General features: G+C 47.8%; 2 protein-coding genes across 3 annotated transcripts; one reads left to right on the plus strand and one right to left on the minus strand.

Annotated features, from left to right (window-relative positions):
• The first annotated feature begins 97 nt into the window (after positions 1-97).
• On the plus strand, positions 98-4,608 carry LOC125919201 (transmembrane protein 198-like). Of its 2 annotated transcripts, XM_049625712.1 has the most exons (5): positions 98-361; positions 1,369-1,628; positions 2,226-2,807; positions 3,225-3,382; positions 3,503-4,608. In XM_049625712.1, exons 2-5 carry the CDS (start codon positions 1,454-1,456, stop codon positions 3,638-3,640), a joined length of 1,053 nt encoding a protein of 350 aa, XP_049481669.1. In that variant the 5' UTR covers positions 98-361; positions 1,369-1,453; the 3' UTR covers positions 3,641-4,608. The 2 variants fall into 2 exon arrangements, with proteins under 2 accessions (XP_049481669.1, XP_049481671.1); XM_049625714.1 differs by lacking the exon at positions 1,369-1,628.
• A 192-nt stretch (positions 4,609-4,800) lies between these two features.
• MMP19 (matrix metallopeptidase 19) lies at positions 4,801-10,637 on the minus strand. Its single transcript, XM_049625711.1, has 9 exons — positions 10,179-10,637; positions 9,782-9,867; positions 8,743-8,873; positions 8,301-8,516; positions 7,570-7,815; positions 7,011-7,136; positions 6,249-6,413; positions 5,960-6,087; positions 4,801-5,780 (listed from the first exon to the last, which is right to left on the minus strand). The coding sequence occupies exons 1-9, from the start codon at positions 10,266-10,268 to the stop codon at positions 5,325-5,327; spliced, it is 1,644 nt and encodes a 547-aa protein (XP_049481668.1). The 5' UTR covers positions 10,269-10,637; the 3' UTR covers positions 4,801-5,324.
• Between the last annotated feature and the right edge of the window lie 13,377 nt (positions 10,638-24,014).

Here is a 24,014-nt window from a genome sequence, read left to right on the forward strand (position 1 = left end):
CCCCCAAACCCTTCCCTGCTATGGTTGCGAGGGTCTCTGGTCCCATCTTAGATCAGTGGGCAAACTGGGTCCCCCCACACATAGGGAAAAGAGTTGGAGGGGCCCGCCCCGTGATGTCACCCCCACTCCCCCACCCTCACACACACACCCTGTCCCCTTCCTCCACCCCCTAGGCTGATTGCATTTAGCTCCCAGGGCTTGGGCTACGACTTGCAAGAGTTTAGGGGGGCAACGAACAGAGTGGCCCTGGGGGTGCCCACGCCCGACAGCCGCCCCGACGCCTAGGACCTCCGGGCAAGGATGCAGCAGGGGGGTTAGGGAAGCACTTCTACCCCCTCCTCTCCTGAGTCCTGGCAGGGTGGTGAGTAGTTAACACTCCTTCCCCAACCCTCTCCTTATTTAGGGTCCCTAGACTTCCAAGCGGATTGAGGTGAGGAGCCCCAGGGATTCCCCACGCCAACCCTCCAGCCTGTTAGGACCTTGATGTCCAAAAGAAGACAGATGAAAAGTGCCTGCATCCACCCTACCCCACTCCCACAGTGCTCCCAAAACCAGCCCTTCCTTGGTGTTCTCCTTTCAGGAACTGAATTCAAACCCCACTGGCAACCCTGACACCCCTGGGGAAAGGGGAGCGGGTAGGAAAAGTCCCACCAGTGTCCTGAGGGGAGGAGCAAGAGGCTACCAGGATGTGAGATGTCTGCGGGCAAGGTGCCTGCTTAGTCCAAGAGGGACCATGGGAATTGGACTGTGGCCGGATACCCCTTCCCCCAACTTAACTCCATCTACCTATGAAGCCGAGGCTTCAGAACCTTGACAAAGTGCGGGAACTGTCTCTGATTCCTTGTCCCAAACTTTTTTGATATGCTTCTTTTTAAGTCTTCCTTCCCTGGGGTTGGAGCAGCTGTCCAGAGACCCCACTATGACTCATTCTCTCCTGTTTCTCCTCCTCCCCCCAGGATTAACCCCACCTTTCCCAGTCCGGTAGGGTCGTTTTGAGTTCCAGCTGCAGATTGGGCAAGCTTTGTTTTTAGCTCGAACAGGCGGCTGAACCTTCAGTTCCCAGTCCCACTAATGCCCCTGGGCCCCTCCTTCCACCCACTTAGGACTTCTGACTCTTCCCACCCTGGAAAGCTAGGGAACAAAGTCTCATTACCTTATAAGAGTTTAGTTTAAGTTTCACTTAGTGTCCTTGTTTCAGAGGTTAGTAAAGAGACAGCCAGCTCCCCTTGACCCACTCCTGTAGATTTTTTCAGTTACCCCAGCAAGTCCATGCTCCCTCTTGAAATGGGCCTTTCTTCGTAAGGCATAGAGGTACAGAATCCTCAAGATTCATGGGCACCTAAGTTCCTGCCCCCTACCCCCTTGCAGGTTTCCCAACCCCCTCAAGACATTCATGGATGGATGAGAGAAGCTGACACTGACCTTCCCCTCTGTGATCACCTTTTCTTCGGCCATGGAGGAAGCCTTGCTGCCCCTGGCCATGACCTCTGACCCCAGGCCCTTTAATCAACAACTCCCAGAGCCTCCAGACCCAAGATGTGTCTTGGAACCCCAGGACAATCCTGAACTGGCACCCGCCCTGGTGTGTGCTCTTTGCTGCTGCTTTGGAATCATCTACTGCTGCTTCGGTGAGGGCAGGGCCAGGATTCTGGGGGGCAGCTGCCCAAGACTCTCATCCTCAAGGATGATGGGAACTTTCTTCTTTGCTCCTAGGCCACCTCTACTCCTCTATTAGGGGATGCCTACCTTCAGTGTAGCCCCTGCTGCTCTTGCCAGCTCTTCTTGTCCACCCCCCACACACACACACACACATCCATGCCCCCTGACTCTGACCCCTGGCAACTATCACTTGCTTCACCCTTCCCTCCTACCTCAAAACTCCATTCCCACATTATCCTCCATGATTCTTCAACCCTTCCCCAATAACCTGAATCAGCCTGTGCTGATTCCTTCTGCCATCCCTGGAAGGACTAAACCTTTTTTCTATAGTTATTTCCCTCAACATGTCCATCTTTCCTCCTAATTTTTCCTCCCACCCCTCACAGGTTTTGAAGGGTCCCTGCCCTCCCTGAGATGATCCCTTTTTACCCCTTGCCTTTTGGTCCCTGGGTTGCTGCTCCTGTCTTCTGCTTCTCGTTAGCCACTCCTCTCCCTTGTAATTCATCAGAGTCATCCCTGTAGATGCCCCCTTTCTGTCTCTCAGTGCCTCCTGCCTCCCTTCCCAGGCTACCGCTGCTTCAAGGCAGTAATGTTTCTCTCGGGCCTGCTGTCAGGAGCTCTGGTGATCTTCCTGCTGTGCCACAAGGAGCGAGTGCTAGAGACACAGCTGAGCCTGGAGGTGAGCGCGGGCATTGCGCTGGGCATCGGACTCCTCTGTGGCCTGGTCACCATGTTGGTTCGCAGCGTTGGGCTCTTCCTGACTGGTCTCCTGCTAGGCCTAACCCTGGGTGCCGGGGCCCTGCTGGGCACAGAGCCCATCTACCAACCACCTTCAGCCTGGGTGCCAGCTGGGGGGCTGGTGGGGCTGGCACTGCTGGGAGCCCTGCTCACGCTTCGGTGGCCACGTCCATTCACAGTTCTGGGCACGGCCCTGCTGGGTGCTGCGGTGCTGGTGGCCTGTGCTGACTACTTCCTAGAGGGGCTGGCACTGGGCAGTCGGCTGGGCCAACGCTTGCAGGCACTTCCAGCCTTGCCTCCTCTCTGCTGGTATAGCTGGGTCTTGCTGGGCACCTGGCCAGCCCTGGGGGCCCTTGGGGCCCTGGCCCAGTGGAAGCTCATGGATGAGGAACATGGAGGCCACGCCAATGGTGAGTTAGTGCCATGGTACAGAAGCAGCTAACCTGTGCCCATGTCCCCAGTTCCCAGACTTGATGGGAGGGAAGAGGGGGGAAGTGTCTAAGGTGAATGGGGCAGGGCATCGGAAGAAAGTTAGAGTTGGAGGAACCAACGGTCTGGGTGAGAATGAGGAAAAATTGTCAGAGGGAATAAGGAGGAGTTAGTTACTGGGGACCGTTACAGAAGGAAAGGAATATCTCAGGGAAGTCCAGGAGGAAAGTGTAGGAGGATTCCAAAGAAGAGTTTCTTTTAGAATAACCAGGGGAAAGATGAGGTTTGAGAGACCCAGAACAGGAAGAACAAATGGGTTTCTGTCGAGGGTGAGTGTGTTTGGGGGTGGGATTTAGGGTCTAAAGAGGCCTGAGTCTGTATTGCCCCCTCCCAAGCAGTGGTCTTGAGCCACCAGCGAAGGCATCTTCAACTCCTTCGGATCCGCCAGCAAGAGGCCAAGTGGCACCGAACATCCCCTGGGGTGGGGCTCTGTGAGGGCAGTTACCGGCGCCAGCTCCCCCACAACGGCCGGAGCCCTGCTGATAGTCTGGCTCCTGTGAGTGAGGGGAGGGGCACACCTGGGGATGGGGCAGAGGGCACTCAGGGCTGGTCGGGGTGGGAGGGGGGCTCTGACCTAGGCCCTTCCTTCTGCCTTCTCTGCCCTGTGCCTCTCCAGAGTTATCTCCAGAGCCTTCGAGAGCGCCAACTGGGACCAGGCACCCGGGCCACAGCCCCGCACACCGTCCTGGACTTGGATTCTGACTGTGGTTCCACTGTACCCCTCACCACACCTTCTGGTTCCACCCATACCTGAGCCTAAACCTCCACTGAGGCTTCCACCCCAGCAAGAGCCTGGGAACACCCAAATGTGCAAGGCCTGAGCCCACAGGACACACACACAAACTTCCCCACCTCTCAGATTGGGGATAGAATCTGTACTCCAACCCAGACCAACCCTGTAGGGATATGTTTCAGGGACAGGTAAAGGAGAATCTCGTGGGGAGGGGAGAAGAATGGAAGTAGGAGAACCTACCTCTTCCAAAAATAGAGGTGCCCTGGTCCCTAAAGTAACTGACTTTCTAATTCCCTTTAAACCAAGGAGAGCCCTTACCCAAATAGCCTTTTATATACTTGCCTTGGTGTGCCTCACAATGGTAAAATAAGGAGTTTTGTTGTTTTAGGACCTATTGAAAATCAGGAAGCCCCCTAAAGCACTTGATAGCTTTTTGATGGGGAGAAGGACACAGAGGAACTCTAGGATCACCTAATCCCTAGGCCTCTCTCATTAAAAGGTAGTTGGCTTCCTGGTTAGCCTTTACTCCTGAGTCCCATAGGCTCAAGCCTCCTTCTCCTACCTCAGTTGGGAGTACTGTCCTCCATGGTGCTTCCTTTTCCCTCCTTAATGTAGGGAAGACGATGGGGCAATGTATGGAACAGCACCTGCCTCCCCCAAAAGCTGGCTATTTGCCCCAAGGAGAAAGCATTGGCCCACATGCCAGAGTCTTGCCCTTTTGCCCAAAGTAGCCTGGTCTTCAAGGCTGCACAGGAGACAAGTGCCTTCTCTGCTTCTCATTGTAGGTGATGCTAATCTCCTTAACTAGAACTTTGTCCCACCCACTAACCCATTCTAACTCTCCCTCCTCTGATTCTCCCGCTCAAAGTCTGTTTCCTGGTTCTCCAGACAGCATGAAGGAAGATATATTCCTCCCCTGGGCAACAAAGCTAGGATGGGTGGGAAGAAGAACATGGGAGCACGTGAATAAAATGGCATTGAACACTGAACCAGGGAGTCCAGCCTCTGCTGTTGCTGTTTTTTTCTTTTTCTTTTCTTTTTTTTTTTTGCATCCCCAGTTAGCCAGACTGACAAGTCCTCTGTCCCCTAAAGGTCTGATATGATCTTATCAGATTGGACTACGGTACACACAGCTACACACACACACAGCCAGAGGAAGAACTGTTCAGTCCTCCCTAATGAACATGGAGTTAGCCTTTATTAAGCACAAATGTGCCAGACACTGTGCCATATACTTCACAAATAGTATTTCATTTAATGCAATAACCCTGCAGGATTGGTATCCACCTTATTTTGCAGATGGGGAATCTGAGGCTCAGTGAGGTTAGTTAACTTGTCCAAAGTCATCAGCAAGTAAATGTGATTCTCAAGTGTTCCAAAGCCCTTGCTCATTTTACTGGCCATGCTGTTTCCTTGCACTTTATCTAGGAAGAACCGGACCCAGGCATTTAGCTTCCCAGCTTTGCTGCCTGTAAGCCAGGGGCCTGAGTGGTGCCTTCCTTCTACCACTGTCTTCCAGAGAATAGATAACACAGCTGGAAGTGCTATCTAGGATGGAGGAAAAATGTCTAGAGGCTGACCCAGAGTTAGGGAGTCACTGCCCAGGAGGGAAAGAGCACAGAGGAGTGGTGGCTAGGAGTTAGAGGCCTGGGGTCTACGGCATGCCCCTGGTGCAGCCCTCCTGCCTAGTGAGCAGACATTTGCTTCACATCTTATCATCTGCGAGGGTGACATTACCAGGGAATGAAAGGGTGGTGGAGACTGTGGCTGAGGGGGTAATGTCCAAGGTTGGGTCTCTGGCTGAGGGGGCTGTGTTCAGGGTGGTATCTATGGCTGAGGAAGTGGTATCCAAGTTTGTTCCTATGGCTGAGTTGTCAGTCCCTGAAGGAGTGGTGTTCCCACCCAATGGAGTATTGTCTGAGGTCTGGGGACGACAGTGCATCCAATTGTGGGCGGTATCTCTGGGATAGCCTTTCTCTACTCGAAGCTGCTGGTTGAGGCGCCAGTACTGTTTACCCTTGAAGAAGTAGACATGGCCATCCCGCCAACCCATAGCAGCAGAGGGCTGGTCTGGCACTCCTGTAAACAATCCCTTGATTGGTTTAGGGTAGTGGCTGAAGTCAGTTCGGGCCAGCTCGTCCCACTGCCAGTACCCGGAGCCCTAGGTGTGGGGTGGGTAGGGAAGAGAAGAGGATGAGGAGAGAGCTTAAGGATCCCCAGAGGTCTAACCCCAACCCACCGCAGCTGCAGATGATCTCCCCTCAACAGCAAGTTGGCTTCTCAGTGTGAGGTAGCCCACCCCTCCTAAGAAGCTGTTTGCCCTTGCTTTGAACTGTTTACCTTAAAGAGGAACACCTTTTTATTGAAAGGCCAATAGAGAGCTGCATCCAGGTGGGGGTCTACCCTATTCAGCTTCTTGGGAAAGCCAGGAGACATCTTGAAATTAATATAGCGCCACACCTTGTCTCCTGAGTGCATGTAAGGAAAGAACAAGTCATCTCTGTCTTCAGGTGATAGCTTTCGGTCCTCCCATTCCACCCTTCAGGAACTTCTCATCTCTCCCTCCCTTTTATGGCTTCTTTAATGGTAGGCCCTCCTCAGGTAACACACTGTAAACTAGTCCCTTTACCCTTAAAGAAGTGAATCCATTGTGTTCGAGGAGAGTAGACAGCAGCATCTAGGTTTCCTGGGAGCCCCTCCCAAAGGGCAGACACTTGGAACAAGGGACCCAGCCCTGAATCTGTCACAGTCCACACGTAGTTCCCCTTGAAGGCATAAGTCTTCCCACGGGGCCCTGAGAGCAAAAGTGTGTCAAGTCAAAAAGAGATGGGTCAAATAAAGACTTGTGGATACCTCAGACAAGCTGATAATCTGCCTTCATCCCACAGGCTGGTCCCTCAGAAATTCACTCAACATTAATTCAAAGAGAAGATTAAAGGTAGAGAAGGAAGACTCCGGGTTCAGCCTCTTTGCTGTTCAGAGCAGCTTAGCTCTGAACAATAAAACAAAAGCCCTGCAGATAGCTGTTCCCCTTTGGGGACCTCACCTTCCATTCCAATAGCTTCCAAGTTGTCCTTCCATGCATGTATAACACGCTCTCTAATAGACATTCCAGTAAGTATAGTTTTCTCCAGCTTGCTAGATTACCAGATGTGTTTTAGTGACCCTTATAGGGAGGCAACCGAGGTAAATGCCTCCCTAACCCACCTTTAATTTGGCTCTGAAGCCTCCCTCCCCATGCCACATGCCTCCTTCCATGGCCACTAACCTCTGCTGGGTATCTAACCCCTGTTGCTCATGCTGAGGTTCCATGTCATTCCCATTTGTCCAAGTCTCAAGTGAGTGGGCTGCTGCCACTGCCCACCTATAGCCTGAAAGGGAAGGGCCTCACCCAGCATCACGGCATCCAGTTCACCACTGCAGGGGTCTGGCATGGGACTGGGTTCTGTAGGCACGTGTGGTACAGTGGGGAGCTCCATCTCTTCTTCCTCATCCTCTGTCTCTGGGCTCTTCTTCCCTGCAAGGTAGCATGATGCTGTTCAAGGAGAGAACTCATAGCAACTGACCTCCCCCCACTCTTCTGTAAGTTTGGCTCAGAGGCCCTGTATAAAGGGGAAAAGGGAATCCTGGAGTGTTTCTCTTGATGGGAAGCAAGATCATATTGATATCAATCGATAGTGTTGACAGGCACCAGAAAGGGAGAAGGAAGTTTGCTGGAATATTCATTCTTCATCCCCAAGAAAGGGCAAGAGGGGAGAGAGGCCTGGAAGGAAGATCAGACATGGAAGTGTCAGAAAAACAGCTCCTGAAAATGAAGATGCCTGAATAACTGGGTAGGAGGAAGAGAAGAAGACAAGTCATTTCCTGCCATGGAGGTTAGACCTGTCTCTATAAGCCTGAAGAGATGCTGGTCACACTGACCCTCATGATCACTGGGGGAAAAGACTAACCATATAGAGCCTGAATCCCTGCCACATCATCCGGGTGCAGCTTGAAGTGGGGCCGATAACCAGCATAGACAGGGGCCATGAGGGCCTGTGTATATCGGGAGTGCCCAAGCCCCAGGGCATGGCCCAGTTCGTGGGCTGCAATGATGCGCAGGTTCACTCCCCGGTAAGTCCTCTCCGTCCAGAGTTCATCTTCATCAAAGTGCACACTGCCCAGCTCTGGGATGTCAGCATGGGCCAGGACCCTCCCTGGACAAAGGCAAGGGTGAACAGGAATGAGGTCAGAGTCTCCTAGGCTAGAGCATCCCCTGCCTATTATAACCCCCAATTTCTCCATTCCCTTAAAATTCCATCTACTTTCAGTCTCCTGCATGCCTCTCTCTCTCTCACCTTTCAGATCCCCTGTCATCACCCACTTCTCTCTGGGATGCCCATCACTCTGTTTCTGTACCTCCCAACCACTCTCTTCTCTCTGGCCCAATCCTCTCTGAGATGTGCCTTGAGAAGGAGAACTTAGACCAAGGAATAAGACATAAGCTTCAAAGAGGAGGCTTGATAAGGCCCCAGGGAGGTGGCCAACTGCTCCCCAAAGGAATATTAGAAGGTAGTTAGAGAGTGTAGGGTGCAGTTGGACATAGGCGGCAGACTGAACATTAAGGTTCCAGAGTCACTAGCTCAAGGGGACAGAGATAATCTCGAGGCCTGTGATGTGGGAGCCAAGAGCTGGTACCTACCAGGCCCATCAAAGGAATTGGAGCAGTACCGGCTCTGGCGGCCATGGAAAGAGAGGCGGATGTCAGCCCAGCCAGCCTGCACCTCCCGGAAGGTCAGGGGAGCCACATTGCTCCAGTACTGGAAAGCTTGAAGCAGGGCTGCCCGGGCTGTGTGGGGTGGGAGGCTGGAAGGCAGGTTCAAGATGCGGAAGGTCAGGTGCTTCTTTCTCCAGCGGCCTGGTTATTAGACCAGAAAATAGGTTAGAAACACAGATCCCTTGCCAGCCCCAGAAAGATCCCCTGAGTCTGGGCATTCATTCAGCAAAGCTATGTCTCCAGGCAGGTGATGATCAGGTAATCACCAGGTGATCATCCATTCAACACTGAGCTGTCCCAATGTCACCTGTACTCCAGAGCCATGCCACCCCCTCCTTTCCCTCCCTTTCCCAGTCTCAGTCCTCACCCAGCAGGAGGTATTTAAGGGTCTTCTGGTTGAAGGGGTCCTCCAGGCCACAACGGGGCTGCCTCATGCGGGCCCTTGTGGCATCATCCAGCTGACCTGACACTGGCAGCTCAGATGCTTCCTGAAAAGCTCTGAGAAGAGGAAGAATGATGGGCCCAGCAGAGCAGGGGAATCTGGAATGACTGGAAGCTGGGGAAAGCTCTCTGGCCACCTGCTGCCCAAAGTGGTAGCAGAGAATGGCACAGAATCTCTGAAGCTGATGGGATCACTCCAGTATCCAGTCCTCATAACTAGGACTTTCTCTCCAGTTCTGCAGAAATAGCGATACTCCAGCTTCATCTCCTCATCTTCCGTCTCTTATTTGTGTTAGGTTTCCCTCAGGTGTAGCCCTCTTCCCCTACAATTTCTAACCTTCTCCTGAGGAAGTGTCCCGTCCCCCTGCTCTGGAGACTCTCCCACCTCTGATCCCACCCGAGGGCCTGTCCTCCCTCAGCCTTGTCCTCCTGGCTAGACAACCCCCCCCCCCCAGCCCAGCCTGCTCTGGGGCAATTTCATCCCATAGGCATGTCAGGCATCGTGGTTTTTGAAGGGACTGTAAACATAACCGAAAGCAGAAAGAAAAACTATCCGTTAGATCCAAAATATAAAAAGAAAACTTCAAAATATAAGTAAATGCTGACTTAAAAGTCTACAAAAAGCAACATCATGTCAACAACTCAACTCCAATTCAACCCAACTCATAGCTTTACATACAAATCATACTTCATGTGGGATGTCACTAATAGTATATTGGATATGATGTGGAATGGAGCCCCCAAAGCGATGCTTAGGGCTTAGGAAGACCCAATGACTGCTCCTCATCTTTGATCCCCATCTCACTCCACACCTCACCACCCAAACTGTGGTGTGTCCTATTCCCTAGATCCCTGACATGGATTTGGGTCAGGCAGAAGTGGGCCTGGGGAGAGGAAGAGATGAGAAGAAGGAAAGATGACCTTGCAACCTCAACCTTTACAGCATGTGCCTTATGACCTCTCACCTCAGAGCCTCCATGATATCTTCTGGCTTGAAGTCATCAGGTCCTTCGAGAGGCTTCTGTAGGTATCCATACTGCAACAGGTAATCCTATGATGGGGGTCAGGGTAAGCAGAATAAAAAGGGAGTTAGTCTTAGGGTAAAGCTTCTCAGTGATCCAACAGATCCATAAGGATAGGGGAGGACAGACATGGAAGGATTAAAGGAGAGAGGCACCTTCAGGAAGGGGCTCAGGTAGAACAAAGGCAAGGAGTGGGAGATGGGCCAGAATAGATCATAAAGTAAAGGAAGGGAGAGGCACGTTGAAGTTCAGGATGGAGGCCTAGATGGGACTGTGGCGCAGTACCCCGATCCCTTCCTAGGCCTTGGTCCCTCTTTCCCCGGGAGGGGTGTGAACTCACCACGGCTGCCTCCTTCCCTGAAGGCCCCAGGGTCCGGCCTGAGACTGTCATAAGGAGTAGGAAGCCCAGCCATAGCCACGGCCAGTTCATGGTCCCACTAGGCAGGAACTCCAGAGGCTGTCCTTGTCCTCTGCCCTGAGATTTCTGGGAGCCTGGGGAGTCGGGCTTGGTGGGGGGCTCTTGCCTCCAGTTCTTTCCACTCTCCAGTCTCTGGCCCTCTTTACAAAACTTAACGGGAGGGGAATTGGGGGGAGTGGCAGTGGGAGGTGACTAAGCCCAGAGGTATGTTGCAATTCTCCATTAACCCCTGCCCTGCCACAGAGCTTCCATCAAGAAGGGCCCCCAGCCCATTCCCACAGGGTCCTCTGCTGGAGATGGGAAGACTTTTCATACTGCCCTGCCCCAGGGGTGGGCATCCTGGCAGGATGAGAAGCAGAGTCTCTGCAGAGCTAGGGATGGGGACCATGGCTATCCCCTGGAGTTGGACATTCCTGTGCCCCAGGAACCCTGGGCAGCAAACCCCTCATCTTCAACCTTCATAGGTCCCTGTCTGCTCTAGGATAGGAAAAACATAAAATAAAAGTGAAGAGGTAGGAAGCAGCTTAGGTGCTCAGGTTTCAGGTGGAGGAATCAGAGATGAGGTCTCAATTTCTTTGTACTCAAGACCAAATTAGGAATTTAAATGTTCTTGAAGCCTACTTGTGTCTGCTTTAACAAAAAGTCATTATTTCAAGCATTTCATGAGCCCATAATATCAGGGTGGGGGTGGGGGTTAACAAGGGTACAAAGAAGTAAAAGGCCAGAGCTTGCCCACAGGAAGCTTGTGGAAGCTTGTGGCAAGGCTGACCCAAGTACCCGAAATGAGGGGAACCAGGATGCCAGGCAGGAGATGCCCCATCCTAAGGATCATGGGGCCGTGGGGAGGTTCGCCAAGAAACCAGACTTTGAAGCCTGGCTAAGAATTGGATGGAGTAAAACAGTACCAAGGGACACGGACAGTGCAGGCCTTGAGTAAAAGTGCAGAGCTGAGAAAAGCCACTGTGCTCACTGAGTGGTTTTCCAGGGTCTGGATTGCTTCATTCACCACTGACTCCCTAGTACCTACCTACTTCAGGCCAGCTCAATGCTTCAGGTGGTGCTTAATGAATCTTTGTCAAATAACTGGGGTGGGAGAGTGGTTGGGAGCCAGAGTTTAGAGGGGGTCTTGAGGGCTATTTAAGGAAGAAGTGAAAAACTTACATTTTATTTATGAAAAAAAAAAAGTTTATTTTTTTATTTTTTATTTTTGAGAGACAGAGAACACACGCTTATGTGAGAAGGACCAGGGGGCAGAGAGAGAAGGAGACAGAGAATCCAAAGCAGGCTCTATCAGGGCAAAGCCCAACATGGGGATCAAACCCACAAACCGTGAGATCATGACCTGAGTCAAAGATGGATGTTTAACTGACTGAGCCACCCAGGTCCTGAAAAACTTACATTTTAAAACACTTACTTTGTGTTGGGTGATTTAACTATTATCTCATTTAATTCTCACAACCCTCCTAGGACAGAGGAACAGAGGAATTATTCTGGCCTTTTTTTTTTTTTTTTTTGGACATTTTTTGTAAAAGAAAATGGAGACCCAGAGAGGGAACTTGACTAAGGACACGGAGCTCCCAGTTGATCTAGGCTATATTCAAATCCCTCTGCTGACTCCATAACCCATACTCTTTCCATGCACCACACTAATGACTTTCAGAGTTTTGTTCTTTAAATGTTTAGGGGAAACTTTAGGGGCTCCACTATTACTTATGCATCATACAATGTTGTGCAGGGAAGTAGGGGTAAGACTGGGAGAAAGGGTTACTGAACTCATGTTCTCAGTAGGATCCCAATTCTGAGCCCTTCCCCACACCCTAGGCTATAAGGCTGGCAGGCTACAGGGGGACACTTCACACTCCAGGGTTGAGGTGGGGGAGACGCCTGAGTCACATTGTTTCCTTTGATGACGCTGATCCCCCTGACCCATCCAACCCTCAACTGGGTAACAATCAGCTGACTAAGTCCCAAATGGCCAGTGACAGGCCAGGAAAAACAGAGAGCTTCTGACTGATGAGTGACAAAGGCCAGGACTGAAGCCATCACCAAGGCTGATGTCCCCAGGAAATGACAGAGTTTAGGAACCAGCTCCCATTCAGCCCCCCGCAGGGTTGTTTCTCAACCTTGCCCTTCTCTCCTGCTTTCCATCCTCCACCCCTCACTCCCTCTTTTTTTGAGAACAGGACATGGTCCAATTGAGTATTATAATTTCTTTCTGATTAAAGTCTTTGCTCTTTTTTCTGAACAAAAGCTATCCTTTGCTTGTTGTCGTAAATTTGGAGAATACCAAAATAAGCAAGGAAGAACACGAAAACCACCACTAAATTCTACGCTTCTACCCAGAAGAGAGTCACTAGCAACATTTTGACTCATTTACTTGAAACTCCGTGGTTCAGCTCTAGCTCCGCCTGCCCAGACTCCGCCCCTGGAGACGGGCTGGGATGGAAGAAAAAGTGGTAAGAAATAGTAAAAATAATGGAGGAGGAACAGGAGCTGAGGGTGGTGGGGAGAGAGGAGGACACAGGCAGGAGGATATGAAAGAAAGTAGATGAATGTGATAGCAGACTACTCTCTCCTCTCTCACATAAGTAAAAAACAAAAACGAAAACAAAGACAAAAACAAACAGAACAGGGCAGACGCTTAAGACTGTGTGACAGCATGTTAGTGAGATGATTATTATTATGAAAGGTAGGTGCTCACTCTGGCCTGCCTTGGAAGGCCCCGGGGGAATGAAACCACATTCTAGATGCTAAGGAGCCAGGAGAGAATAGAGTAAACTAGTAAAAGCTGCCAAATAATTTACCTCGTTTAAATCTCAACTACCAGGCTGGTATTATCATCTTCTTACAGAAAAGGAAACCGAGTGTCTAGTAGGTTACTCCAGGTCACACAGCCAGGAAGCAGCAGAGGCTCGGGCTCAAGCTATGATGATGTGCGCAGCTTCCCAAGAGTTTCCACACGCACCCAAACAAAACCCCCCTACAGAGCCAGGAGCTGCAGGCAGGGCATCTGGTCAAGGATTGCATGACTAACTCTTCCCATAATGGCATGGTGACCACCCCTTCCGCCAGCCCCCACCCCCTGAGCCAGGCTGGCCAGCTCTTTTTGCCTCTGAATTTGTCATCTCTCACTGGGGGAGATATGGGGATGTGTGCAAAGGGTTAGGGCATGTGGTCTGCCTGCCCCCAAAAGAGAACAGGAGTCTGAGAGAAAGAACTCCCAAGTTCTTTGGCTTGCTTGCTCCCTTCCTGCAAACTAGTTTCCCTCTCTGCCCACAAATTGTGGTGGAAGAGTTTGTATAGAAATATTATTAATTAAAATATTTGAAAGGGTAGCAGGGGGAAGTAGGTTAGATTCTGAGAGTATTTTCTAGTGATCAGGGGCCATGGGGCAAAAGTTTGCAGAAGTCTCTAAATCCAAGAGAAGCCAATGTGTAAACCACCACCCACCCTCTCCGACAGCTACCCTTATCCGAATGGGGTGGCTCCTAGGGCTGGACATCCTGGTATAAGGGTAAGTCTGGGAACTGAAACTGGAAACTGGAGGTGAGAAAAACATAAGATATAACTCACGGGCACAGATACTGCTCTTGATTTAGAGAAATGTGGTGTTAGCCTCTGGCCTGTTTCCCCTGAGCCCAGAGGGAATCAGGAGAGAGGGAACTTTCCCTGGCTGAATGGGATTGAGTTTTCCAAGCTGTTACCCTGGAAACCTCTGTTTTTAAGAGGACCTCCCCCCACCCCCCAACACACACTCCTTTAATTAGTCATGAGTTCCTAGAAGCCAGATGGGAAGCAATGGGCTAGATCGTGCACAGCTGGAACTGGTTAGTGACAGGAGAAGTGGGAGGGGTTTGGAGATGGCTCATGGCCTGGGCCAGCTCATTCTGTTCCCTGTTCCCAGGATGCTCCAGACTTCCTCAGAACCCTACAAACATTCCCCTATTGTGGGCATTCCCACCCACCCATAGCTCTTCAAACATGCACCCACTGGGGCACTGGCCTGAACTGGCTCAGCTGAGAGGACATCAGACCCAAATCCTTAAGTTCTTTAGTTCCTGTGAGGGAGACCAAGATCTGCTCCTTGACCCCAATTCACAGAAGAAAGTATTATCCCACAGCACTCCCCTGGAGATTGCTGGAGGCTTCTGCTGGTTATACCATTACCCAGGACAGTGCCAAAAGGATGCATGAAGGGATCAATGCTAGCCTCCAGAATAAGGAGGGGAGTAGAGGAATAAAAAGCTTAAGTGGGAGCACCTGGCTAGTTCAATCAGTACAGCATACACTCTTTTTTTTTTTTTTTGTATGTTTATTTATCCTTGAGAGAGAGACAGAACAAGAGCAAGGGAGGGGTAGAGAGAGAGACAGAGACACAGAATCAGAAATCAGAAGCAGGTTCTAGGATCTGAGCTGTTAGCACAGAGCTCAACACGGAGCTTGAACTCATGAGCTGTGATATCATGACCTGAGCCGAAGTCAGACACTTAACGGACTGAGCCACCCAGACATCCCTATAGAGCATACACTATTGATCCTGGGGTCCTGAATTCAAGCCCCACATTGGGTATAGAGTTTACTTTTCTTTTTAAGTTTATTTATTTATTTATTTATTTATTTTGAGAGAAAGAGCAACCATGAACAGGGAAGGGGTGGAGAGAGAGAGAATCACAAGCAGGGTCTGCACTGCTAGTGAGAACCCACAAACCGTGAGATCATGACCTGAGCCGAAATCAAGGTTCAGACACTTAACCAAATGAGCCGTCCAGGCACCCCTCAAGTTTACTTTTTCTTTTTGAAGTGACTAAATTAAAGGGGAAAAAAAAGCTTAAGTGTTCTTTCAGCATCTAGGATTATAACGAAATGATGATATCACAAAGGATTTTTGCTCCTTCTGGGAATGACTATTTTTTCCTTAATGAAAACCAAACTAATTTTTGTTTTTCGCAAGGGCAGTAGGATATGGGGGAACACTCTGGCCTCCTGTTCTCACTTTGTGATCCCAGGAAACAGATCTGTTGTAATGTTTGGGAACTGTCATGGGCGTGGAAAGTTCATGTTTGGCTCCCTTATGTATTGGCAAAAAGCTCTGATAGGGGTTTGGCAAAGGAAGGACTTCAGCACTGACTTCCCCCTTTGAAGAGGGTAGTAACTAGATGGGAGAAAGGAGACCCAGGGACAACCCAGTTCTGCATCCACCAGGCCAGCAACCGCAGAGAGGGCTGGGGGGGGAGGGCGGGGTAAGAAGGCTGTGCTTGATGGGCGAGGCACGTAGGGAGCAGGCTCTCCTTTGCAGCCCATGTTTTGTTCCTAACTTACTTAAGAAGGATAGTGGAGGGTTCACCAGTCTGGTTCTGTTTTTATTTCTTAGTGAATTCATTAATTGACACTGGAGGAAGTATGTCCTGCAGATAGTGAGGAAGAAAGTGCTAAAGGATTTTAAAGTGTCAAAGGGTCAAAGTTCCAGTTTAAGGGGCGCCTGGGTGTCTCAGTTGGTTAAGCGTCCGACTTCTGCTCAAGTCACAATCTCACGGTCCGTGGGTTCGAGCCCCGCGTCGGGCTCTGGGCTGATGATGGCCCAGAGCCTGGAGCCTGCTTCCGATTCTGTGTCTCCCTCTCTCTCTGACCCTCCCCCATTCATGCTCTGTCTCTCTCTGTCTCAAAAATAAATAAACGTTAAAAAAAAAAATTAAAGTTCCAGTTTGAGCAGCAGGCAGCTTTAACATAATGAGCACTACCCCTCAGCTGCGAAAGAAGTTTTCAAAATGGGAACTATAGGGGCGCCTAGGTGGCTCAGTTGGTTGAGTATCTGAGTCTTGATTTCAGCTCAGGTCATGATCTCACAGTTCATAGGTTCAAGCCCCGCGTTGAGCTCTGCACTGGCAATGTGGAGCCTGCTTGGGATTCTCCTTCTCCCTCTCTCTGTCCCTCCCCCACTTGTTCTCTCCCTCTCAAAATAAATAAAAACGAACTTTAAAAAAATGGGAAATAGAAAAAGATAATGGAAAAAGAAGACTGTGGATCCTAAAGAAGGCTGTATTCTCAGATTTTTTTTTATCCAGAAGCTATTCTTAATGATGTGTGCATTCGCCTGTTGCCCGTTTTTGTAATACTCCTTAGCGTGTCTTTGCGTGTGTGTGTGTGTTATTATAGGAGTGATGCTCCATGTTGTAAAAACTTGAGATGATACATAACTTCCTGCTTTCAAAAAGGAAGCCAGGGGTGCATGGGTGGCTCAGTCAGTTGTCCAACTTTGACTCAGGTCATGATCTCATAGTTCATGGGTTCAAGCCACACACTATCAGCGTGGAGCCTGCTTGAGATTCTCTCTGTCCCTCTCTCTGCCCCTCCCTGGCTCATGCTCTCTCCCTCTCTCTCTCTCTCTCTCTGTCTCTCAAAATAAATAAACAAACAAACAAACAAACTTAACAAAACAAAACAAAAAGGAAGCCAGATATTAGTGGGATAGGAGCACACCGGGAGGAAAGATTTGGAGATATTTAGAAACAGAAGCTGGTGGGGTGCGTGGGTGGCCCAGTCAGTTGAGTGTCTGACATCGGCTCAGGTCATGATCTCAAAATCCATGAGTTCGAGCCCCATGTCAGGCTCTGTGCTGACAGCTTGGAGCCTGGAGCCTGCCTCAGATTCTGTGTCTCTGTCTCTCTCTGCCCCTCCCCTGCTCATGCTCTGTCTCTCTCTGTCTCAAAAATAAATAAAAACATTAAAAATTTAAAAAAAGAAAAGAAACAGGAGCTGGAACAGATAGAAAAATATCTAGTTGATCACTGGCCACAAATTAAGGCTGGCCACTGACCAGAGTAGCCATGGTGATCAATAAAATCAGATGAAATTGATAAGCAAGCATGTTAACCCTCTGATATGAGGCCAATGGTGGTGGCCAGAGACAAAAGAGAGTGAAAAAGAAACAAGTAAAGGGTGAGAACTCAAGGAGTCTAAGAATCCTAGCTTGGATTAAGGGCATTTATTTGAGGGCAAGTAGAAAGAGTTGTTTTTCTGACTAATCAAACTGTACCCTTGCAAATAAAAGAACTGACCATTGGCAAAAATTGTATTAATTTGTCATTCGCTGCTTCACTTACTGAATCTATTGGTGTTTCTTAAAATTTCTACCAAAATTCCCCAAGTAGATTATGAAAATACATGCTTAGAGGTTAAAGGTATATGTATGTAAATATGGTGGGAAATTTGTCCATCTCACGATGATTACCTCTTCTCTGTCCCCCTTCCGCATGGTCAAATGGGTGACTGCAAGCAGCCATATTTATGCTATGTAAAACTCTGTCCTTCAGACCTGCTAAGTGAACCAGAGATAGACAACGGAGTCAAGCAGTTTTATTCCTCCCAATCCCCCAGGAGTTGGGTCTGAAAAAGAAATACATTTATCTCTTTATGTGACTGGATCTGAAACATGTAAAGCTCAGGCAGTAAGTTGTGGCTATTTTCCGCCTCTCAAGACAAAAACGAGAGGAAGCCTATTGCTAGGAAAGAAAACAAAAAACAGAAGGTTGGAGGCAAAAGGAGAGGAGAGATGGGAAGAACACACCTGGGCTCATGATAGCTTCTCTTCTGGTTCCACAAGAACAGATGCATCCTTGCTCTTGGTTCTTTGTAACACAGAGCTATGCTGAATAATGGCCCCCAAACATGTCCTAATCCCCAGAACCTCTATATATGTTACCTTGCATGTCAAAAAGGGCTTTACAGGGGTGCCTGGGTAGCTCAGTTGGTTAAGCATCTGACTTAGTCTCAGGTCATGATCTCACAGTTTGTGAGTTCAAGCCCCGCATCGGGCTCTGTGCTGACAGCTCGGAGCCTGGAGCCTGCTTTGGATTCTGTGTCTTCCTCTCTCTCTCTCCCTCCCCACTTCACACACACACTCTCTCCTTCTCTCTCTCAAAAATAAAAATATTTTTTTTTAAAAAAAGGGCTTTACAGATGCAATTAAGGATCTTGCTGTGGGGATATTCACATGCCAAAAAATGAATCTAGACATACACTTTATACTCTTCACAAAAATTAACTCAAAATGGATTATAGACCTAAATGTAAACATAAAACTATAAAGTTCCTGGGAGAGGGGCGCCTGGGTGGCCCAATAGGTTAAGTGTCCACCTCTTGATTTTGGCCCAGGTAACAATCTCAAGGTTTGTGGGTTCAAGCCCTTCATCAGGCTCCGTGCTGGTGGTGCAGAGCCTGCTTTGGATCCTCTCTCTCCCTCTCTGCCCCTCCCTGATTGTGCTCACTCACTCACGCTCTCTCTCTCAAAAAAAAAAAATAATAAGAGAAAAAAAAACTTAAAAAAAACTGCTAGGAGAAAATGTAGATGACCTTGAGCATGAGCATGGCAAAGAATTTCAGAGACAATACCAAAGGCACGATCCATGAAAGAAACAATTAATAAGCTGGACTTCAGTAAAATTAGAAACTTCTGCTGTGAGAAAGACAATGTCAAGAGAATGAGAAGACATGCCACAGGTTGGAAGAAAATATTTGCAGAAGACACATCTGATAAAGGACTGGTATCCAAAATATACAAAGAACTCTTAATTCGTAATAAGAGGGCCGCCTAGAAGGATCAGGTTGTTGAGAATCTAACCTGAATTTGGCTTAGGTCATGATCTCACGGTGGTGAGATTGAGTCCTGCATTGGGCTCCAAGCTGGGTGTGGAGCCCGCTTAAGATTCTCTCTCTCCCAGGGTGCCTGGGGTGACTCAGTCAGTTAAGCATCTGACTCTTGATTTTGGCTCAGGCCATGATCTCATGGTTCCTGGGGTCAAGCCCCATGTCAGGCTCCATGCTGACAGCTCAGAGCCTGCTTGGGATTCTCTCTCTCCCTCTCTCTGCTCCTTCCCTGCTCATTCTCTCTCTCTCTCAAAAATAAATAAACTTTAAAAAAAAAAGATTCTCTTCCTCTCCCTCTGTCACTCCCTCTCTTGGGCTCTCTCTCTCTCTCTCAGAAAAAAAAGGTTACAACAAGCAGAATCTCATGAAATTTAACTTAAATAATTTAAAATTCAAAAATACTCAGTAATAGGAAAATGAACCATCTGACTTTTTAAAATGGGCAAATGACCTGGACATCTTGTCAAAGAAGGCATACAGATAGCAAGTAAACATATGAAAACATGTTCAACATCCTATATCATTATGGAGCCGCAAATTACAAACAACAATGAGGTATCACTACACACCAGTTAGAATGGTCAAAATCTAAAACGCTGACAACACCAAATGCTGCCAAGGACGTGGAGCAATAAGAAATCTCATTCATCGCTGGTGGGAATTCAAAATGGTACAGCCACTTTGGAAGACAGTTTGGTAGTTTCTTACATAACTCAACATATTCTTACCATAAAATCCTGCAACCACCCTCCTTGGTATTTACTCAAATGAGCCAAAACTTGTGTCCACACAAAAACCTGCACGTGAATGCTTGTTTATAGCAGCTTCACGCATAGTTGCCTAAACTTAGGCGCAATCAACAAGTGAGTGGATAAATAAATTGTAGTGCATCCAGACTGTGGAATATTTTTTTTTTTCAAGTTTGTTTATTTTGAGAGAGAGAGAGCGTGTGCAAGTGGGGGAGAGGCAGAGGTGGGGGAAGAGAATCCCCAGCAGGCTCCTCGCTGTCTATGCAGAGCCCAACACAGGGCTAAATCACAGGGACCACAAGATCATGACCTGAGCTAAAACCAAGAGTTGGACACCTAACCCACTGAGCCACCCAGGTGCCCCTGGAATATTATTCTATGTTGAAAATAAAAAGAGCTATCAAACCATGAAAACACATGGAGGAACCATGTTAGCATATCGCTAACTGAAAGCCAATCAGGAAAGGTTACATATGACATTCTGGAAAGGCAAAACTACAGATACAGTAAAAATGTAATGTGGGATGTAAATAGTGGGGGAGGTTTTGCATGTGTGGGGACAGGGAGTATATGAGAACTCTCTGTACCTGATTAATCTTTCTGTGAACCTAAAACTGCTCTAAAAAATAAAGTTTATTAATTAAAAAAATTACTAGTGTATATATGGGAACAAAAATAAAACCTTTCCAAAGTTAGAAATAATATTACCCATTAATCAAAGAAACAACTTTTTTTTTTAATTTAGCACATATAATAAATAAGGTATTTCAGGTCAGTGAGGAAAGAGTAGATTTTTCAATGAACAGAATTCAGGCAATTATTTGCCATTAAAAAAGAAAATCAAAGGGCGTCTGGGTGGCTCAGTCAGTTCAGCCTCTGACTCTTGATTTCAGCTCAGGTCATGATCCCAGGGTTGTGGGATGGAGCCCCGCTTCAAACTCTGTGCTAAGTGTGGAGCCTACTTAAGATTCTTTCTCTCTTTTCCTCTGCTCCTCTCCCCCATGTGCTCTCTCTCTAACATTAAAAAAAGCAGGGTGTCTGGGTGGCTCAGTCAGTCAAGCATCCGACTTTGGCTCAAGTCATCATCCCACTGCTCGTGGGTGGGTTCGAGCCCAGCATCAGGCTCTGTGCTGACAGCTCAGAGGCTGGAGACTACTTCTGATTCTGTGTCTCCTCTCTCTGCCCCTCCCCTGCTCACGCCTTGTCATTCTCTCTCTCTCTCTCTCTAAAATAAATAAACATTACAAAAAATAATAAGTTAAATTAAATTTAATTTAAAAAAAGAAAGAAAAAGCTAGATCTTATGTCATTAAATGAACTGAAATAAATTGCAGACCAAACAGTGATCGAAATGTAAATTACTGGGGGCTCCCTGAGGGCTCAATCGGTTAATCTACCAGACTCTTGGTTTCCACTCAGGTCTTGATCTCACGGTTCGTGGATTTGAGCCCTGCATTGGGCTCTGTGCTGCCAGTGCAGAGCGTGCTTAGGATTCTCTCTCTCTCTCAAAATAAATAAATAAATAAATAAACTTAAAAAAAAGAAGAAATGTAAATTAATGAACCATAAAAGTATTTTTAATATATTCTTTTTATTTTTAAAAGAGATAGAGCACAATCTTATATAGCTTATATAAGATCCCCATTCCCATGCTTCCCATGTGAGATCATGAACTGAACTGAAGTCAGACACTTAGCCAACTGTGCCACCCAGGCACCCCACATAAAAGTATTTTTAAAAGGTATTTATTTCTGGGGCACCTGGGTGGCTCAGTCAGTTGAGACTCTGACTTCGGCTCAGGTCATGATCTCACTGCTTGCGGGTTTGAGCCCCACATTGGGCTCTGTGCTGACAGCCCGGAACCTGGAGCCTGCTTCAGATTCTGTGTCTCCCTCTCTCTCTGCTCCTCCCCTGCTCATGCTCTCTCTCTGTCTCTCTCTCTCTCTCTCTCTGTCTCTTTCTCTCTCTCTGTCAAAAATAAATAAACATTAAAAAAAAAGGTATTTATTTCTAAAGCATCGGGCAAAATCCAGAAGCCATTATGATCAAATAAACATTTTTAAAAGTTTGAAAAGTTAAAAAAAAAAAAAGTCCAGTTAAACAGGCAAATGGAACACTCTCTCCTCTAAAATGCTAGTAAAAGAATAAAAAAGTAAATAAACCTACAAGGACAAAGAGAACTGGAAAGAAGTCAACAGTAGATAGGAGATAACACATTTTGGAAATCAAATGGAGGAGTGATAACTTCACAGTTTGGTGCAAGATGAAGCCTAAATGCCCATAGTGGGTGAAACCAATAAGAAGCATGCCAATTTACAACTCTGCCCCATCCCCTCATTCCAGAAGCCTCAGAACTTGGAGGCACAAGTCCCTCAGATTGCAAGAGAAAGGGACAGTTTGTATAGTTTGTATAAGATCCCCATTCCCATGCTTCCCCGGCCAGGTAACTTCTTCAGATAACTTCCCAGAAGGAAATATGAAGTTTCTTCTCCAGAGAAATTGAGCCAGAGGACCCAGAGGAGACCAGGGCACTAAATCAGAATGAGAACAGGAGTTTAAGTGAAAGTCCCTGTATTAGTTTCCCGTAGTGGCGCTATCAAATTATCATAAATTTGGTGGCATTAAAGCAATAGAGATTTATCCTCTCATTGTCTAGAGACCAAAAGTTCAAAAGCAAAGTATCAGCAGAGTCACATGCATTCCAAAGGCCCTAGGGGAGAATCTGTGCCTTGCCTCTTCCAGCTTCTGGTGGCTCTAGATGTTCCTTGGCTTATGGCCTCATCACTCAGATTTCTGACTCCTGCTTCACATTGCCTTCTCCTCTGTGTGGACCTCCATCTAATCTTCCCCTGCCTCTCTCCTATAAGGATATATATAATTACATTTAGGATCCACCCAGATAATCCAGGATAAACTAACTTTTCTTTAGATCATTAACTTGATCACATCTTTCCATACATGGAAATAGTCATTCTTTTGCTATATAATATTCACCGGTTCTGGGCATTAGACAGTGCATATATCTTTGGTGGGGGTGTGCATTTTTTGTGTGTGTGCCTACCACAGTTGCTACACCGAAGAATGAGACAGACCCCTTTTCCTTCCCAGCCACTAGCATGCTAACACCCAGAATTTCACCCGCCTCACAGAAAACTGGAATGTTCTTCTCTGGAGAGACCGAACAGCTCCAGAGAGACTTACAGCTACTGATACTTGGGTACCCCCCAACAAAAATCCAACTCACTGCCTGTTTCTCCCCACAGTGAAACTCATCTATCAACATATCTCTCTGAAACACAGAGCTTCTAATCAGTTTTTTTGGTTTCACGCTCTCACATATAAAGGAACAGTCAGTTTGCAGAATAATCCAAGAAAGGCTTCCAATAGGGAAAACTCAGACTAAAACAAACAAACAAAAAAGGAGGGGCGGGGCTTGGAGAAAACAAAGAGACTAAGCAATAGGAAAAGATTTTAAAATATATATATAATTTATATCTTCAGAGAGATAAAAAAAAATAATACTATGAAACAAGTACAGGACACTATTTTTAAAAAATAAAAGAAGGGGTCCCTGGGTGGCTCAGTTGGTTGAGTGTCCACCTTTGGCTCAGGTCATGATCTTGTTGTCAGTGACTTCCTCGGTCAGTGAGTTCCAGCCCATCGTCGGGGTCTGTGCAGACAGCTCAGAGCCTGGGGCCTGCTTTGGATTCTGTCTCTCTCTTTCTCTACCCCTCCCCTGCTCATGCTCTGTTCTCTCTTAAAAATGAATAAATGTTAAAAAAAATTTTTTTAATAAAAACAAAAAAAAGAAGAGGGGCACTTAAAAAAAAAAGAAGAAGAAGAAGAGGGGAGCTTGGGTGGCTCAGTCGATTAAGCCATTGACTTTGGCTCAGGTCATAATCTCACAGTTCCTGAGTTTGAGCTCTGCCTGGGGTCCTGTGCTAACAGCTCAGAGCCCGGAGCCTCCTTCAGATTCTGTGTCTCCCTCTCTCTCTGCCCCTCTCCCACTCGCACTCTGTGTCTCTCTCTCAAAAATAAAAAGAAACATTAAAAAAATAATAAAGTCTTTAAAAATTTCTTTTGATACAAATATCTTTAAAAATGTACAGGGGCGCCTGGGTGGCTCAGTCGGTTAAGCGGACGACTTCGGCTCAGGTCATGATCTCACGGTCCGTGAGTTCGAGCCCCGCGTCGGGCTCTGTGCTGACAGCTCAGAGCCTGGAGCCTGTTTCAGGTTCTGTGTCTCCCTCTCTCTGACCCTCCCCTGTTCATGCTCTGTCTCTCCCTGTCTCAAAAATAAATTTAAAAATGTTAAAAAAAAAAAAAAATGTACAGCACCTGCTGCCAAACAGGTTTGAAAGTGAAA

The sequence above is a fragment of the Panthera uncia genome, chromosome B4 (genome assembly GCF_023721935.1).
Source record: "Panthera uncia isolate 11264 chromosome B4, Puncia_PCG_1.0, whole genome shotgun sequence".
NCBI classification, from domain to species: Eukaryota; Metazoa; Chordata; class Mammalia; order Carnivora; family Felidae; genus Panthera; species Panthera uncia.

Excerpts from the sequence above, each read along its gene's own strand:
- LOC125919201 (XM_049625712.1), top strand. The coding sequence starts at position 1,454 with ATGGAGGAAGCCTTGCTGCCCCTGGCCATGACCTCTGACCCCAGGCCC. Across the intron at positions 1,629-2,225 it reads AATCATCTACTGCTGCTTCG|GCTACCGCTGCTTCAAGGCA; the intron begins GTGAGGGCAGGG and ends CTCCCTTCCCAG. Across the intron at positions 2,808-3,224 it reads ACATGGAGGCCACGCCAATG|TGGTCTTGAGCCACCAGCGA; the intron begins GTGAGTTAGTGC and ends CCTCCCAAGCAG.
- MMP19 (XM_049625711.1), bottom strand. The coding sequence starts at position 10,268 with ATGAACTGGCCGTGGCTATGGCTGGGCTTCCTACTCCTTATGACAGTC. Across the intron at positions 8,517-8,742 it reads CCTTAAATACCTCCTGCTGG|GCCGCTGGAGAAAGAAGCAC; the intron begins GTGAGGACTGAG and ends TCTAATAACCAG. Across the intron at positions 5,781-5,959 it reads AAAAGGTGTTCCTCTTTAAG|GGCTCCGGGTACTGGCAGTG; the intron begins GTAAACAGTTCA and ends CCCCACACCTAG.